The sequence below is a fragment of the Astyanax mexicanus genome, chromosome 1 (assembly GCF_023375975.1).
Source record: "Astyanax mexicanus isolate ESR-SI-001 chromosome 1, AstMex3_surface, whole genome shotgun sequence".
NCBI classification, from domain to species: Eukaryota; Metazoa; Chordata; class Actinopteri; order Characiformes; family Acestrorhamphidae; genus Astyanax; species Astyanax mexicanus.
Window position 1 is genome coordinate 101,324,466 of NC_064408.1, and position 19,501 is coordinate 101,343,966.

At 36.6% G+C, this 19,501-nt stretch overlaps 2 protein-coding genes across 2 annotated transcripts in view; one reads left to right on the forward strand and one right to left on the reverse strand.

Annotated features, from left to right (window-relative positions):
- Window positions 1-2,864, reverse strand: part of pld1b (phospholipase D1b) — a 71,394-nt gene extending 68,530 nt beyond the window's left edge. Inside the window, exon 1 of the mRNA XM_007232665.4 lies at window positions 2,756-2,864. The gene's annotated coding sequence lies outside the window, so the exon portion shown is untranslated. The remainder of the gene's footprint in view (window positions 1-2,755) is intronic.
- An 11,007-nt stretch (window positions 2,865-13,871) lies between these two features.
- Window positions 13,872-19,184, forward strand: ghsrb (growth hormone secretagogue receptor b). The gene is made up of 2 exons (XM_007232683.3): window positions 13,872-14,884; window positions 17,616-19,184. The coding sequence occupies exons 1-2, from the start codon at window positions 14,119-14,121 to the stop codon at window positions 17,921-17,923; spliced, it is 1,074 nt and encodes a 357-aa protein (XP_007232745.1). The 5' UTR covers window positions 13,872-14,118; the 3' UTR covers window positions 17,924-19,184.
- The last annotated feature ends 317 nt before the right edge of the window (window positions 19,185-19,501 follow it).

The following is a 19,501-nucleotide window of genomic DNA, read 5'->3' on the forward strand; positions in this document are numbered from 1 at the left end:
CATGTCGCATGTTCATGGATTGGATATGTATCCAATTTAGGACCACACATGAAAGTGACTCAAAACTGATTTGAAAAAAAAAAAAAAATGATTTTGCACGTTCACACAGCCATGAAAAAAAAAACAGATCTGAGACACATTGAGCAAAAAATCCGATTTGAGTCACTTCTGCCTGGTAATGTGAACGTAAAGTGCAGGACAATATGATATTTTGACATTATTGAGATTTTATCAGCTGATGTTTTTTGGTATACATTTTCTTTTCTTAAAAAAATGGTCAGATTTAAAATGCACCTGACATAAGGAGAGCAAGTCAAAATAGGCCACGAAACTACTCAAGCAAGACTAGCCCATAGCAAGAAACGCAGATAACAACATGGCGACATCAAACAGTGTGGGTGTGTACGGTATTTTAGGCTAGATTTGTTACAAAACTGGATTGAATTCATTCTTTTTTACCCAAGGCAACAATTCCTGCTGACATCATCCGAGTAAACGTTTATGTTGTCTAGTGTAGTAGACAACAAGTGAGTAAACTTGGATTGAGTTTTAATTTCCTAGCTAGGCAAGCACACAAAAGAGTGTACTTTTTTATCCCGTTTTACACTTCCATCTCTCACTTATGTGATTGAGCTTATGTGACTCATCAGTTGTTTTTTAGATTGGCCAGACTCAAATTTGCATGATGTATGGACCAACAGAATTGCTCCAAAATAAATAATGAATAAAATCTCTTTACTTCTAAGTCCTCAAAGGAAGTTAACCTCTATATTTAACATGTTGGTAGGTCGTTTTTTGCATTATGGCGACAATATCCTGATATTGTGGTTTATCCCTTCTTGCTAAACCTGAAGGTCAGTGTCAGTGTTGGCACCAGGGCTGCAATGACTAGTCAACATAATTGACTGTGTGGATTTTAAAAATGTGTTGCTCCAAATTTTAGTGTTGCCTTATTGTTCATTTATTAAAGTGTACTAGAGACAGAAAATCAATAAGAGAGGGTTAATGAGCTTATTCACACAATTTATATTCCACTTGATCTGTGTCTCCAAACGTGCCCAAACACAAAGAGGGCAGAGGAGGTATTAAGCATTGTTGTGAATGAAGGGAATGAGTTACACGTATATAGCGGCTTTCTAGAAACCCAAGAATCACGTTTTAGTGATATTCAGCACTCATCAACACAAACACTTTTAAGTAGCAGCAGCCAATTGTGCACAGCTAGAAATGGCTGTTCACCTAAATGACTGTATCAGGCACTGCAGCATTGACCCAGTACAGAGTACGAATCCAGGTCAATTCATAGGGAGGAAACCCACACAAAGACACAAGAAGAACATGAAAACTCCATCCAGATGGGATAGGGACTTTAACCCACTTCCCCAGTGTTGGGAGGCTAACTTGCTAACCAATAAGACATATTGTTGCCAACTATAGGCTATATGCTTTCAATAAAATGTCCATTCAGAGTACTGTGTAGTCCAGGACTAGGCTTAAATGGTCACTAACTAACTACCCCCTGATTCTAGCTGGTTTTACCCATTGTATGGGAGGGTTAGTTTGGGAGGGGCACTGGATGATGTATGGGTTTAGGGCTGGGGCAGAAGGGAGAGCTGATTGAGCAGAGCAGTGTGCCTTTGAAAGTGGTGAGATGCAGATGGTTGGACATCACCAAAGTACACAAACACATCATCCTTGCCTATAGCACAGTTGAACCTGCGAGGGCACTAAAGAGGCAGAAATGACAGCAATAAAAGTGTTTTACATAGGACTTGTATGTTTCAAAACTTCAAAGGAACACATTTCAGTGGCTGTTTAACCCCTGTCTGGGAACCTGCTGCTGCTGCACTTCGATAAGCTTCTGCAATGTCACAATATTTATTTCAATCCAGTGTTGCATTAAATTTTCACCAAGATCTTGCATTGATGATGGTAGAGTTTGACCACTGCACAAAGTATTCTCCAGCACATCCCAAAGATTCTCAATGGGGTTAAGGTCTGAACAATCCATGTGTGAAAAAGATGATCTCGTGCTTCCTGAATCACTCTTGCAAAATCCCAGCCCCAATGAATCCTGGCATTGTCATTTTGGAATATGAAGATATGAAATTTATTGATGGAATAACCTGGTCTACATTCAGTATATTCAGGTAGTCAGCTGATTTTCAGCACTGTTGCTGAACCTGGACCTGACCAACTGCAGCATAAACCTCACATCATTTACTTAGTTAAACCCAGGTGGAGGCTTTTTTGGTCCTGAGAGGGTTATTCAAATCCCAGAGTAGGTCTGACAGCTTTAAAGCCTCGGTATTATGATTCCTGATGATCTGTAGATCCACAGTGTAACACTAACAGGCTGCTGCTGGTGCTGCAGTGCGGATCACTGGGGTCATTAAGAAATGAGAAGCAGCAGCAGCAGCAGCAGTAGCAGCAGTAGCAGCAGTAGGTCGGTGGGTTGGAGGTAGGTTGGTAGGTTGCCTGAGAGACTCCGCGGACTGAGCTCAGGAATGTTTACAGCTCCGCTGAAGCTCCTGCTCTCACACAGCGCGTTTCTCCACTCAGCTGGACCCTCTACTCTAAAACCCAGTGTAAACCGCACAGCAGTGTCCCTGAATCATGTTCTCTGAGTGCGCTTATCTGAGTTTATCTACAGTGTTTCTGCTCCTCTGAACCGCCCTCACTCCACACTCGCTCCGTCTCAACGAACAAAACAACACAAACTGCGCTAAACTGAGTAAAAGAGGAGATAACTCACCGCTACAGAGAAATTGAATGGATGGAAATCCTCAGGCTGCTCTCCTGCACTTGTTGTGCTCCTCTCTGGAACTCCTGCTGCTCTCCGCTTCCTCCCAGCGCGCGCCCAGAACACGCCCTCCGCGCGCCACTGATGGAGAAAAACCGAGTCATGATGAACCGACTCCTTCGAGCAGCTAATGCGACTCACTGAGTCAAAAGTCACGTCTACTGATTCATTTCACAAACCGCATCTTCTACTTCCCGGCTTTGAATGCAGTCAAAAGTTTAGACACACCTCTTCTCATTCAGTACGGCAACGTAGAGCTGCCAGCCATAGAAATATAATTTGACTCAGTAACATGTAATAACGTAAAAGGTTTCATATTATAACGTGATATTTATTACGTTATAACGTGATATCTATCACGTTATAACGTGATATCTATCACGTTATTTCGTGATACAAAACTATTATGTTATTTCATGATATGGTATTTTTACGTTATATTGTGAAATTATCATGTTATTTCGTGATAAGAAATTATCATGTTATTTCGAATTATGAAATGATCATGTTATTTTGTGATAAACATTTATCAAGTTGTTTCATGATATTTTAACGTTATAACGTGAAAACATCAATATGGTTTACTTTGATACACGGCCAAGCCAGCGCGCTTCCATTTCACTTCACGTCGCCTCCAGCTACAGTGCTCAACAACTGTAGAATTCCACCATGCCTTAAACCAAGCTTGAAATAGAACTGAATTAAGTCATGCAGACGAGCCATGTTCCTTCACTGAACCTGGTAAGTGTTGAAGTGCTGAATGGCCTAATATCATGATATAACATGATAAATGTTTAACATGAAATAACGTGATAGTTGCATATCTCAGAATAACTTGATAATTTCTTATCTCAGAATAACGTGATAGTTGCATATCTCAGAATAACGTGAAAGTTGCATATCATGAAATAACATGATAGTTCCTTATCTCGGAATAACGTGATAATTTCATATCACGAAATAACGTGATAATTTCTTGTTATAACGTGAAAATACCACATAATGAAATAACATGATAATTCCATATCATGAAATAACGTGATAAGTATCACATTATAACATGGTAAATTTCACGTTATAACATAAAACTTTTCACGTAATTACATGATACTGAGCCAAATATATATTAGGGCTTGGCAGCTCTGAGTTTCCGTACATTCAGTGTGCTCTCTACCTTTTTATCATTTTTTACATTGTAAATTTAACACATTCCGCATTATTTTATAAGCAAAAAAAAAAAAAAAACAGAATATGTTATATAGGCCATTTCACTGAATATTTAACTATTCAAAACATGTACCGGTTAATCTCAGACAGCTTTACTTAGTTTCTTACAAGTTTTCTTTTTACAAAATTTAAAAGGCATATTTAAGAGCAAGTCCACTAATTCCTTTGATTTTCTCTTAAGAAAGTCGTTACTTTAAAGAAATGGTTGACTGCATGTTAAAATCATTGATATTTATGACAAAAAATCACTCCTGTTAATGGCACTCATTCCTGTTACTGGAACTTACTCCTGTTACTTAATAATCAGTTCTAGTATAGAATTAGCAAAAATATGAAAAATAGCTAAAAAAAAAAAACAACAACACTGAGGACATTCTAGTGATTTTCCCAAAATTACGATTTTAAAAATAAACAAATTAGATCTAAGAATAAATTTAGGTAACAAAATGTATTCTTCGAGTGAGTTCCAGTAACAGGAGTGAGTTCCAGTGACAGGAATGAGTGCCATTAACAGGAGTGATTTATTTTTTATTTTTTAGGTAACAGGAATACGTGTTGAGATTGACCTCCTCAGTCATAGTTACAATAAGATCAAATTTGCAGAAAAACAATTGAGATAATTTAATTTTGCTCTTCCCATGATCTTCTGAAGAACCAACTGATGTATCTTCCTGTTGTAGATGGGTATGGGAGAATGTTTCAGATGTTTCAGATGGGGTAATGCTTTACAGTAACAGGAATGAGTAAAACGCAGGGACACAACTATAATGTATATTTTACCTTAAATATTATGGATTTATTTTGAAAAACAAATCTTTAAAGCATAGATGGGATTTGAACAACAGTGCACAGCAATGCAAAATAAAACATCTCTGAACGATTTTAAAGAATGGGGGCAGGTAACAAGTGCTATTTTTTTCAGTGTTCTAATAAGATCAGCTTGATCTCTTGATTCACTCAATGATGAGGAGCCCCTTTAAACCTGGTGACAGTGCAGAGCATCTACCTCTCTGGCTTTAGTGATAATATGGGGATGAAATAATTCATAACTTTTTTTCATAATCGTAACAAGTAACGATGCATCACATAATAAATGTATCAGCGTAAAAATATTAAACTCATGGAAAATATGTAGTAAAGTAAAAGTGGAAGTGGGAGAAAAACAATAATACCTACATAGATTTAGATACAGCATTTTAGTATTTAACTGCAGTAGTGAAGTAGTTCTACTTCCTTACTAAACATCTTTGGGTCCAGCTCATTAAAAATCACCATCTCATTTGGGTTTAGGTCAGAGGATTGTGTAGGCCGAACACTTTTTTATTTACTACTTGATTCCATATGTGTTCCTGAAATGTTTGATGTTTTTAATATTAATCTACAATGTAGAAAATTTATTTGATAAGAAATAAAAAATAACATTGAAATTTAAACCATGATGTAACCATAGTGTAGCTGTTCCACATTGGCCCTTGTGTGTCTTCTTTTTGTGGTCTTTTCGGTTCCTTTTTTGTGCTCTCCTGTCTTGTCTTGTGTTTCTAGCCATGTGCTCTTTTAGCACATGGCTCTGTTTTGTTTCTGTCTTGTCTCCTCCCTAGCTCCATCCAGTCATTAGTGTTTCCACCTGTCTTGTTTGTAACCCCTCTCCCTCGTTTCCTTCCCCGGGTGTTTCCAGTCTCCCAGTTTGTATATATACCCCAATGTGTTTCTTTGTTCTTTGTCATGCTTTATGTTTGAACCTGTCCTGTTAAACTCTGATTTGATGTATTAGTGTTGTTTGTTTGAGCCTCAATCCAAGTTTCAGGTTAGTCCTCTTTATTTTGTTTATTTCTTTGTATGCTTTTCTTGCTTGTTTGTTTTACTTTTCTTGTTAGTCCTTTATTTTTTAGTCATTGTTTCATTAGTCTTAGTGTTTGTTTTACTGTTTCAGTTTTTGTTCTTTGTTAGTTTTTGTAAGTGAAAATAAAACCGACATGAATTTGCATCCTGTGTCCAAATGTAGTTATGGTGGGAAGGGTTTTCAGCAGCCTGTGAGTACAAACCGTAGGTAGCAAAGGTTTCTCTTGATGCAATAAAAATGTTCCCTCCCTGAAGGACAGTAATGAATCCCTAATGGATGTTTTGCTCAAGCTCTGTCCATCCTAATCTTAGACTGCCACATCTGTGCCTCTCAATTGAATAAAACAAGATAAGACAAGCCATGAACTGCCTCCAATTTCCCTGTACTGAGTAAAGAACAGACAACAGAGTGGCTGGGTAAACACATTTATAACCCAAGCCAATGGGCAGTTGCTTCATCACAGCTGTTTACTTAACATAAGGACATATGTCTAAATTATGGTCTGAGGTAACTATGAGTTTTAGATCCAGAAGATTATAACTGCTACTGGTTCTGGCTACCACCCCAACCACCCCCTCACTGCTATAATATAGGAACAACTCCAGTTTTATTTTTTCCACAGGCTTTCCTTAAATGTGCCACTTTTTAAAGAGAATATTTGTTTGCCATTTTAGTATGTACCATAATAGAGGTTAAATATAAGCATATAAGGCCCATTCCCTTCCCCTATACTCTACTCTCCTTCTCTTTACACATCAGTAACTTCCTCCACCTAACATTTGGTTTCTGTGTCCGTTTATGATCTGATCAGCAACATTTAACCCAAACATGAAGATCCAACACCTAACAGGTTGCAGTTTTGGGTTTCCTTTTTGGGTAAAAAAAAACATTTACAATTACAAGACTATATTGAACTATATTTAAACATTTATTGAACACTTAACATTTCAACATCCCATCAGATGATCCAACAAAGCACAGTGTATTTACCTCAGCAGTGCTACTCTAATTATTAATATATTTTAAGCAGTGCTATTCTAGTCACACATTTAGCTAAATATAGCTAACTAAATAACTCGGAGTGCCGTTCTAATCATAATTGTACTGAAGCAGTGGAAATCTAGTCATAAATTACCCAGCAGTGCTACTCATATCACATGTGAGTGAAATGTACGCAGAGAAACAGATACAAAAATGAGCTCAGCTCGCTAACCCTGGCACCTTGTATGTGAAGGAGTATCTTTATAAATGATTTATGACATGCTATTTGGAATATAAACAAATCATATTTCGGTATAAATTATTCTGTCTATATATGTATTTTGCCTTTTTAAAACTTTTTGGTCACAATATTTTCGACACATCGCCAAATTAAAAGAATAATACCTACCTTTAAAAAACTACTTGAAGACTTGAGCTCTTAAAAAAATATTTACGGCTTAATAAGTTGTGGCCATGCCTTAGGATCTCATTCCCATTCCTTAATAAGTCATTGCCACACATTAGCATCTCATTTCCACGCCTTAATAAGTTGTGGCTACGCTTTAGGATCTCATTTTCACGCCTTAATAGGTTGTAACTATGCCTTAGAATGCCATTCCCATGCTTTAATTAGTCATAGTCATGCTCACATACTGGGATCTCGTTTCCACACCTTAATAAGTCATGGCCACGCATTAGGATCTTGTTTCCACGCCTTAATAAGTCATGGCCACACATTAGGATTTTGTTTCCACGCCTTAAGCTAATGTACATATTTTTTTTGTAATGTGCTTTGGATAGAAGTGTCTGCTAAATGTAATGTAATGTAATAGGCTAACTAGGTGTAATAAAACTCATGGATCAAAAGGGGTTAAATTGACAGGTACAGAATGGGTTTATGTGGTTCTCTGTGGTCCTTCAATAGCACATAAAACCCTTTATGCAGCTGTATTTGTTTTTAGAGTGAGGTACAGTAAGGTTTACGTATGTAGTTACGTATGTGTTATACTATAAATACATGGACTTGGACTGGAACTTAAACCGAACAAGAAAAAAAGTCAAACAGTTCCATCTTGTGGTCATACGTTGTAAAGGCACGTCTCTCATTGAGTGGAGTTGTTTATATTTTATTGTAAAAGTGGTGGTTATAGCAATCAGACTTCTCTATAAATGTAACGATACTAATGACCCAAACCTACCTGTCACATCAAATAGATAAAAATATCAATCAGTTAACCTTTATTTTTACCCATTTCATATTTATTTATTTATTTTTACAATAAACATGGATTGAGTGAAAATAAGAGTAAAAATAATATTACATCTCATTTTATTAATAAGGTACAAAAAATGAGGAGGTAAAAAAATCAAGAAATTATTAAAATACATAGATGTCCCAAAAGAGACTCATCTTTGCTGGCTTAACAGCAGCTAAAAAGAGTATAATAATAAAATGGTTTAATCCCAAAACAGGAGTCTCAAAACAATGGCTGTTATTCTATTATGATATTGTCTCTTTTGAACAGACTACTGGAATGATAAATAGAGCTAAAGCAGCTACATTTATGGGGTGGGATACCATCAGAACAATCCTAAAGGACTCACATTGTACTTTTTTTCAACCTATATGGTGTCACAGTGAATAGGATGGTTTATCCCTTATATCTGTATCAGCTTGTTTTTTATATATTTTCTTTTATGTGCTGAATTGTAAACTATACATTTGTAAAAAAAAAAAAAAAACAATACAAAAAATATCACAATATCTAGATGTTAGAGTTTTTTTTAACAAAAAACATTTTTAAAAAGGTCATTTTAAACCAAAAAGTAAGATCACTTTAAGCCAAAACTAACTAATACATAAAAAAAGAAAATATTAATATGAAAAATATTAACACTACTAAAAAGTAAATGTTTAATAATTAAAATGTGCTGCCTCATAATGTCTGATATATTGTTTGTTTTTTTAAGGATACACATTTTTTTAAATCTGACCACAGGACTCTCAACTAGTAAATACTAGTCGTTTTAACCATCATGTCCCTATACAAAATGAATAATGTCTTACAGCAGATCAGTCAATTTAAACACCAGCTGTATTGCTAGTTTGAAACAGCTTCCTTTTGTAGACATCCCCCACACACACACACACAGGTCTCTTCCAGCCTTTTAATACCTGTAGCTCCGCCCCTTCTCTAATTGGGTCATACCATAAATACAGGCAAGGGTATACAGACACACAAATACACAAATACATATATTAATGTTGACATTATTTATACCACATTTAACATACAGTCACTAGATGGTAAGTATTACCATTAATTGTTTCTTTAATTTCCCCAGCAGATGTGGCCAGGCCTCTGCCATCATCACACTGACTGGAGAAAGTCTTAAAGCAACAGCTTGATACAAAATTATATTTACATGATTTTCTTATTAGATAATGATTAGCAGATTTGTTATTTTGGCCCTATAGGTTACAAATTAGAATATCAGCTTTAAATCAAGGCTTTTTCATACATTTTGTGTAAACCATATAGTAAGCCTTATTAATTCTAGCACACAGAAAGCTAGTTATAATTAGTCCACCAGATGGCAGAAGATGAAATTACTTTCTTTTTTTTTTTACTGCAAACACTGAAAAAACATGAAGCAGCATCTTTACGTTTTACCAGAAATTGTATCTGGTTTTGATTTAGTATATTAGTAGAAAATGGATTAGCTATGAGAGAAAGGAATGTATAATAAATCTTATTTATTCCTTGAACATGAGTCATTGTGTTTTCTTGTGTGGGGTAGTACAGTGATTTAAGGTAGTAGAGTAATTGGAGTGGAAAACTCTTCGATGCTTATGTTAAAGTATCATTATGCAAGAATTGGTATTTGTGCTCCTGGGCTCCCCCTACAGTAAGGAAATGTAATTCATGGTTTGAGCAACTGTTAAAAGACACTGTACACATGCATTTCTGGACAAGCTGAGAGATACAGAACTGTCAACTAAAGTAAAAGAAGAATTTTTAATGAAGTGGTCAATAAATATTACAGGAAATTACACAAACATTGAGTTATGCAGTGTTATATAGTTCTCATGAGTGTTGCCCTGCAAGCTATATAATGAAGTTAACAGCAAATCTGCAGAATCAACAAATGTATTATTCTATTACAGGTCAGTGGAGCATCATAATAACTGTTACTTGTAGGTAAATTCTGCATTTAAGTGAAATACTTTACTTTCAAACAGCTTATTTTTAACTTCAAATGTTTTGAGCCAAAAAATGCTTGATTGAAAAAAGAGTTGTTGTGCCACCCTTAATTTCTGCCAATAAAAGGAAGAACACTGGCTTCCAGAAATGTACTTTATGATTCTTGGTCTCACAGCAGCAATTAGGTGATGCTGATGACAAGATATATAAGTTTGTTCTGTTAGAGTCATTGTCTGGAGAACATTACGAGGCCCTGCTGCTAGGAAAAAGCCTTCTAGTGCAGAGCTGTGCTGAAACATTTACAAGAATAGTTTACTTCAATACAAAGGAGAAGGTAAGATCTTAGATTGTAGTCCATATCCAATAATACAACCTGGATGTCACAAATGAAACAGTCAGTTTAATAAGTAAAGATCAACTATTCTGAACACTGTGGGTCAGTTTCCTGGACAGGGGTTAATTCTAGTCTAATTCTAGTCTACATTCTAGTTTCTGCTCAAGTAGGAAATCTCCAATCTGTGTAGTTCAAGATTATGCTTAATCTCTGCCTGGGAAACTGCCCCTGCATGTTTTAGGACAAACAGATACAGTGGGTTTATTAGGATTTTTATTTCAGTAGAGGCCAAACAGGGCACTCGGTACTGCAGTATTAATACTAGGAGGCATGTTATGAGAACATTACTAATGATTGCATTGCATTTGATTGTAAAAAAGTAAACTAAACATATTAAACACTGTGTATACAAACGATTGGGAATCATTAATATATTAAATTATCTCTGTATTAGTGTATAATTAGCAGCATTGCATTTCTAGGTACCATCAAGTGTCTGTTAGAGTTTATTGCTATGCAGCTAATAAGAGTTTAATAAGGCACTAATACTTGTTGAAGATGTGCTCCACATCCTTAAGTGCCGTTTTAGTCATCACTACTTATAGACTAATGTTCACTAAGCTTCAGTAATTCAGTTACTTTCATTACAAATTCAATAATAATTCTTGGAATTCTTATGGACTAAATTAAAGATTTTCGGTGTGTAATATTTGTTTGGTAAAATGGGGTAATAAGGTGTATATACAGCTCTGAAAAAAAATTAAGAGATCACTTCAGTTTCTGAATCAGTTTCTCTGATTTGGCTATTTATAGGTATATGTTTGAATACAATGAACATTGTTGTTTTATTCCATAAACTATGGACAATATTTCTCCCAAATTCCAAATAAAAATATTCTCATTTAGAGCATTTATTTGCAGAAAATGAGAAATGACTGAAATAACAAAAAAGATGCAGAGCTTTCAGACCTCAAATAATGCAAAGAAAACAAGTTCATATTCATAAAGTTTTAGGAGATCAGAAATCAATATTTGCTGGAATAACCCTGTTTTTTTAATCACAGTTTTCATGCATCTTGGCATGTTCTCCTCCACCAGTCTTACATACTGATTTTGGATAACTTTATGTCACTCCTGGTGATAAAATTCATGCAGTTTAGTTTGGTTTGATGGCTTGTGATCATCCACCTTCCTCTTGATTATATTCCAGAGGTTTTCAATTTGGTAAAATCAAAGAAACTCATTATTTTTAAGTGTCTTCTTATTTTTTTTCCAGAGCTGTATTTTTCAAGCTTGCATATTTCACACAAGCTGACAAACCTTACAAAATGGTGATGGCTAAAGTTGCATTTTAGATTGTGGTATAAGTGAATAGGAAGATGTTTTAGCTTAATCAATATCAGGGTTTATAAAATACATGACCAGTACTTCTTAAGGGGACAGTGCATGATTACAGTGAAGTAGCAATTAGCAGAATTATGAAAAATAGTCTACAAGGTAAAACTACTTTGGGTAGAGGTTTTGAATGTCTCTGTCCTGAATGTTCTATCTAAAACAAAATGATTACGCTTGAGTGTTTACTGTGCATTATTACAACTAATAAGGGCAATGAAGCTGTTTTTACACAACAGACCTACATTCATGTCTTTTATGTACCACGACAGGTCATGATGAACACAAACAGCTTAATTTATATTAAATAAGCCACTGCAAAAATGTCTAATTTAGGTTTTCCATCTCATTCACTTCAACTCATCAGCTCATCAGAGAGAACCCCTCATTAGAAATCCTTTTCAGGTGTGCTAAAACAATTAAAGCAATAAAATGCACGAAGCACAGATTAAATCCTTTCAGCTGCAGTGCAAATATAACAATGACCGTGTCAATTACTTATTTATTTACTATTGTTCTGTCTCAAACAAGCTGATGCTCTCAGTGTGTGCCACTCCACACACTTGCATCTAGTGTTGCAAACAAACCTGAATGTGTTTCTGTTTACATATAACTGGGTTACAGCAATACTGTGTAATACTCTGTAATGCCAAATTATGAGTTATAATATTGCAAGTTGTGAGGGATTTATTTGAAAAGGGACAGTAGATGAGATTTTAAATATACATGTAAGCATTGGTTGTTGCGGCCCCTCCCCAGTAGTTAAACCACTGGCACATGTACTCCACAACCATCTCTCAGTTCGTAAAGGCCTGCCAGAGATAGCACTTGCATCATAACAAAAACATGTTTGGTCCTGTTTGAACAATCACAGTTGGCCACCAGTGTTAATTAGGCTTTGAAGGCTGGAATGAATGTAAATTGTGATGTCAGATGACCAAAAAATTTTGGTTCCAGTGTCAATTACATATAAGATAGTGACAGCGACTGGCTATGGTATTTTATTGGTTTTAAGTTGTGGTGTTAAGTAGCCAAAATCCAACATTTTGGCTGTCTTTTGGCTGATGTATGAGTGAGTGCATTGGCTGCCTAGTGATGCTGCTTTGGTGGCAGTTTGCAAAGAGGCGATGACTGACTTCAAATGTATCTAAGGAGGTGTGTGCTTGTCTTTATCCTTCTAGTATCGGGAGCATAGTAAGTGTGGGGGATATAAGTGTTCGAGTTAAGTGGCTCAGGTAAGTAGGTAGAAGAAATGTGTAAAAAAAAAAGTTAATGTATTGTTGGTTATAAATCATGGTGTTCAATAATTCTGTATTCGATTTCCAACCAAAATTCAACATCTGTCTAATGTTGGATCTTGGTGTCAACCAAAACCTTGAAAGTATATGTGACTTAGATTTTTATCTAATGTCGGAGCTTCATATCAACTCAATGCTGGTTTGCACAGATGATTTTGATTTGAAAGTTCCATGTCTGTTTAACTTCAGAGCTCAGTCCCACAACAATTTTGTATGTCTGCTAAAATACACATGGTTAACTGGTGGTGGAATCACAGTTTTATAACTGTCTGCATTAAAACATCAGCGCAATTTAAAGGGGAACTCCACACATTATTTTTTTAACAATATTTTAACACCTGATGCAGATGATTGTCTAAATCCCAGTAAGCCTGAAAAAATACATATGCTTCAAAGGTTTCTTTAAGGAATACCATAGAACACCCATATATGTGATAATGATGGTGAACACCCTACTTCAATCATCTTCATAAAACTGATATATTCTATGGCAACACGCACAAGTACATTTGAAGTACCTTTATTTATTATTTAGGAGAGCAGATGGGAAAACAGCATCAGTCTACACTGATACTGTATCAGTGCATGACACACAAACTCTCACACACACACACACACACACACACACACTCGCGCGCACAGGAGGCTGAATGAATGCAGTGCAATGCTGTGTGCGCATGTGTTTGCGGTGGTGGTGATGCTGAGTGTACTACGCTGTAAACAGCTCTCTCTCTCTCTCTCACACACACACACACACACACACACACACACACACACACACACACACACACACACACAGCTCTCTGTATGAATGAAGTGATGACCAGCCTCCAGTGTGAAGGTCTGTGTGCAGGATTTGACTGGCAGTGAAAGGCGCGCGATGTGACCGGATTCAGGAGTGAGGGGGGCTGCGTTTCTCCGTGCGTTTTTACGCACAGAAATCTGAGGAAACTCTTCTGCTTTTTTTAAAATATCTGATTAGAAGATGTGAAAGGACCCGAGCGGCGGATCGTCCTCGCTGAAGAAGCTCCGTCACCATGAGCAACGGGACGAACGCGTCCGCGTGCCAGCTGTTCGGCTCGTGCGTGGCGGACGAGTACCCGGACTACCCCGTGCACCTGTTCCCCGTGCCCGTGCTCACGGGCATCACGGCCACGTGCTCCCTCCTGTTCCTGGTGGGCATTGCGGGCAACCTGCTGACCATCCTGGTGGTGACCAAGTACAAGGACATGCGCACCACCACCAACCTGTACCTGTGCAGCATGGCTCTGTCCGACCTGCTGATCTTCCTGTGCATGCCGCTGGACCTGTACCGCGTGTGGCGCTACCGGCCCTGGAACCTGGGCGACGAGCTCTGCAAGCTGTTCCAGTTCGTCAGCGAGTGCTGCACCTACTCCGCCATCCTCAGCATCACGGCGCTCAGCGTGGAGCGCTACTTCGCCATCTGCTTCCCGCTGCGCGCCAAGGTGCTGGTGACCCGCGGGCGCGTGAAGGGCGTGATCGCGCTGCTGTGGACCGTGGCGCTCTGCAGCGCCGGGCCCATCTTCGTGCTGGTGGGCGTCGAGCACGAGAACGGCACCGAGCCCTGGGAGACCAACGAGTGCAAAGCCACCGAGCGCGCCATCCAGTCCGGCCTGCTGACTCTGATGGTGTGGGTCTCCAGCGTCTTCTTCTTCCTTCCCGTGCTCTGCCTCACCGTGCTCTACAGCCTGATCGGCAGAACCCTCTGGAAGAGGAAGGAGAACCCGGTGGGACCCGTGTCCAGCCGAGACAAGAGCAACAAGCAGACCGTCAAGATGCTCGGTGAGAGAGAGGAGGATGCTCCTGTGTCTGTGCGTGTCTGTGAGCGCGCGCACGTTTTTACACCTTTGTGAGGACCAGATGTTCTCACAACCAGGGTTACCATCTTTTAGAAATATAAATAAGAGACGCAATCCACAGCTCCTCTGGGCCATGACCAGTCAAAATATGAATATATAATTATAAATTATAATACATAAAAAATATAAACACTTTGGCACACAATAAAAAAAGCTCTACAGATATTTTATTGTGGAAGTTCTTTAAATATATATATATATATTTCAAGTTTTATATATTGCATTTTACATTGTATACATTTATATTTACATAAAAATATATAAACATCTTGAACTAAAAATAAACATAGATGGTTTTAATCTTGAAAATGTAAATATATTTTACAAATATTTTTATGTTTTATTGCATATTATATACATTTATATATATTTACATAAAATATAAATATTTTGACACAAAACACACAAAGCTCTACAAACATTTTAGTCGAGGAAGTTCTTTAAATCTAAATATATTTTTATATATTTTATTGTATATTGTATACATTAATATATATTTATTTGTAGAGCTCTATATTTATTATATATAGAGCTCTACAAATATTTTAATCTAGGAAGTTTTTTAAATGTGAAATTTTTAAATATATGTATATGTATATATATATATATATATATATATATATATATATATATATATATATATATATATCTTATATTGTATACATTAACATTTTGACACAAAATAAACAGAAACCTTTACAAATATTTTAACTTATGAGGTTCTTTAAATGTAAATATAATATATTTATATTGGCTTTTACTACTGTATATTAAATAAATGATCATTAATTCACCTTAAAAGCTTAACATTCTAAACAATCAATCAAACCACAACAGTCTACTAAAATAAGCCATGCCCCATGCACTGACATCTTCTAGCAAAAACACAGATAAGAAATCAATTATTATTGATCATTATTGTTGGATTTAGTGTTGATGTGTGTGTGTGTGACAGATGTGTGTATTGGACATTAATGGAAAATTGGTTCAAAAAGGATGCAACACTTAATTAAGTGTAAGTAAATTTAATTAATTTAACACTTAATAAAGGACATTTCCCTACTTTACTGGAAGGTTGGCAACCCTACTGACAATCATAGTGGAAAAACAAAATGTCCTCACAACTTTGAAAGCAAAAAATATGCTTTAATTAGAAAATCTAAAAGAGTAAAATAATTTATTTTTGATCAAATAATTTATTTATTCACTTAAGGTTAAAATTAGGGATGTAGGTGTAGTATACATTAGCTGCATTTATTATAATTATTTGAATGGAAGGTCCTCATAAGAACAACAAAACCAACGTGTGTGTGTGTGTGTGTGTGTGTGTTTCTGGATATTCTCCTCTTTGGGGGTCTCTCTCACTCAACTGTTAACATTAATAAAATGGGCAAGTATGAAAATCTGTTTCATTAATAACAATCAATTTCAAATAATTATTTTAATATTAATTAGTATTCAAAAATAATAGCAAAGAATGTTGAATAACATTACTTCTTTCATCTTGTAATGATGATGAAGGAAAAACAACCTTTATTTAATATTGGCTAGTCATCGGTCTTCATTAAAACGTAAATCAATTCTGAGTCAGAGATCAACGTGTTGTCAATGCATTAGCGATAGAAAACATCATTTACTTTCATTTAGCTATCTGGTGTGTGTGTCTCTGCTCTTTATGTGTCCCTGACTCAGCTCCTAATGTTGAGCTTTTGTTTGCAAGAAAAATTAAATGATTTTAAAATGCTATGTTTGGTTAATATCAACATTGTACATTGTATGGTCCCTTTTTTCCTGACAGTGTAAAATTTGTGTATGTCTGCACTCTTGTTTCACTGGAAAATACATTTTTAAGGATGATATCAGAATAATTATAATATTTATTTTTAGTTAATTATGTTTCAATTTGACCAATATTTTAAACCAGTATTTGTTGTTCATCAGCATCAGCATGTGACCTTAATGAAGGCAGTCTGAGACACTTGTTCTGGAGAAGGGGGTGACATTTTTGACTCATTTCTATGAATTAGAAGGGAACAGAACCACACGGTACATATTTTATACAATTATCGGGCTACAGTCAGATACCCCCTTGTCACGGTTGGCTAGGCAGGGAGACGAGGAGGCGGACGTAATCGCAGGTAATAAGGAAATTTATTAAGTAAATAACAAATTAACCAACCAAAACAAACGAGAGATAATACTAACATAAACAAACAGGGAAAACAACAAGGAACAAAACTAGACAGAAAATAACTAAGCAGGACAAGGTAAATAAACAAGGAAATAAACTAGATATAAACAAGGAAAAACAGAGAAAAACACAGGGCAAAGAACTAGGAAATGCGTATATAAACTAGAGTAAACGAGGTACGACAAACAACAGAGGAAGGTGCAAAGACCGACGAATACAGACTGAAACACAGGGCTATAAATAGACAGGAACACAGATGGGAAGTAGAAACACCTGGGGCTAGGGGGCGGAGCTACAAATTACACACAGGTGAATGGAAAATATCTGGGGAAGGAACACAGAGCATACACAGAGTAACATGAGAACAGACAGGAAAAAGGGCAAAGACGTGACACCCCTGAAGAAAGAATGTTAAATCCACTTGATCATTTGTCTAATACTCTTCTCCCTCTGTTCTTCACAGCTGTGGTGGTGCTTGCGTTTGTGCTCTGCTGGCTGCCGTTCCACGTGGGCCGTTACCTGTTTTCAAAGTCATCTGAACTAAATTCCCCTCTCATCACCCAGATCAGCGAATACTGCAACCTGATCTCCTTCGTTCTCTTTTATTTCAGCGCTGCAATAAACCCAATCCTCTACAACATAATGTCAAAGAAGTACAGGGTGGCAGCCTGCAGACTGTTCGGAGTGAGGCGAGCTACCGAGCGCTCGGCCTCGTCCGTCGTTACTGCTGAAAGCTTCGCCGTGTGGTACGACTCCAGCGGAAGCACATGACAGAGGAGGGAGAGGAGGATGCGGAAAGAATAGCAGCAGATGTCCTTACCTGACCCACTCACTAGCCACTGTTACAATTCCCATTGAGCGAAAATCGTAAACAACATTATGGAGTGGGAGACTGGTTTGGACCAATTTGGACTAAAGTGACCTAATTTCAACACTGGTTATCATAGTAAATGACTCCCAGCAGTTTTGATTGGTTGTGATTGGAGGATCATAGATCATATATGATATAGAGATTAATGCCCCAATAATAAGCATTATCGAAGGTTGCAAAACCACCTTTTACACAAACTTATAAGCTGAAGGACTCTTTGTGGTTTTGTATTGGCAGTTGTTTATGAGTGTTCCAAAACTGCAGGTGGCGCTGCAACATTTTAAGGTCTTTTCCATCAATTTAAGGAACAAAAACTACAACACAGTGCAACAGTGATTAAAAAGCCTACGCTGCAGTCAAGGTAGGGCGAGTCCTCATCAGAGCTGTTCTATGAAGACTCCTGTTGGTTGGACATATAAAAACCGTTTAATGAAGCTGTGTGATGACATCACAAACAAAACCTGTGTAAAAAAATGAATCCTGTTGCATTGTGTCTCTTGTTATTTATGTATTTATTAATTTGTGTAAAAAAACATACATTTAATACAGACTCTGCTCTGAAAGCTTCGTTTTCATCACTTTTCATGGTGCTGTGTTTTTATTTGTGTTGTACAGATAATGCAGAGAATTCTGGAAACTATGCTGTTGTTTTTTTTTTCTCGCAGTTACATCATGTGGTTCTCTGAAGCAGGGTGAACATCATCCATGCACAAAGTATACTGAGGCCTTAAGTCATCTCACACTTGAAAAACAGTGATTTCTTACTGGACAAAAGCAGTTTTTAAGTCCAACCCAGTTCCGATTTTTCGTTTTTACCATTGCATCCTTTAGACACAAGTAATGGACAGAATTAGAGCTGGACAATATATCGATATTTTATCGCATTGTGATAAATTTTCTTATCGTGTCAACAGTAAGCATATTGAGGATATCATCAGTTCTTAAAAAACACAGACCCAACTGTACATTTTATTAATAAGAGTGTAAAAATGTATGTTTAATTGGATCAGGTGCAGCATAAATGAAATAAGAATCACTGTACTATTCATGAAAGAACTTTTGAATAGCAGAATTGTGTTGCCCTAATTGAATATATAACAGATTTCAATACCACATATTACCAATTGGACTTGATAGAGTGGAAATGTCATGTTCAATGTGTTTTTGCTGTTCATACTGTCACACAAATCACACATATGGGTCGAACTGGATGAAAAAAAAAATCAGATTTGGGTCAATTTTATCTGCTGTGTAAATGTAGCCTAACATCAATAACACAGATTTAACCATTTTATTAACTCCAACTCCAACCACCAATCAACCCTCAAATGTCTTCCTAGAGTATATGTACAGAGTCCATGTCCTAAGGATTTATCCATTTATCCAGATCAATCTTTCGCCTTACATTACAATATCTTTTGTATATTGCCCCTCGGGGACAAATAAAGTAATGTATAAAAAATACATTTATATAAAAA

What these genes read in the sequence shown, in the direction of transcription:
- ghsrb (XM_007232683.3), top strand. Translation starts at nt 14,119, where the DNA reads ATGAGCAACGGGACGAACGCGTCCGCGTGCCAGCTGTTCGGCTCGTGC. An exon ending in GCAGACCGTCAAGATGCTCG is followed by an intron (nt 14,885 to 17,615) that starts GTGAGAGAGAGG and finishes TGTTCTTCACAG; the next exon opens with CTGTGGTGGTGCTTGCGTTT.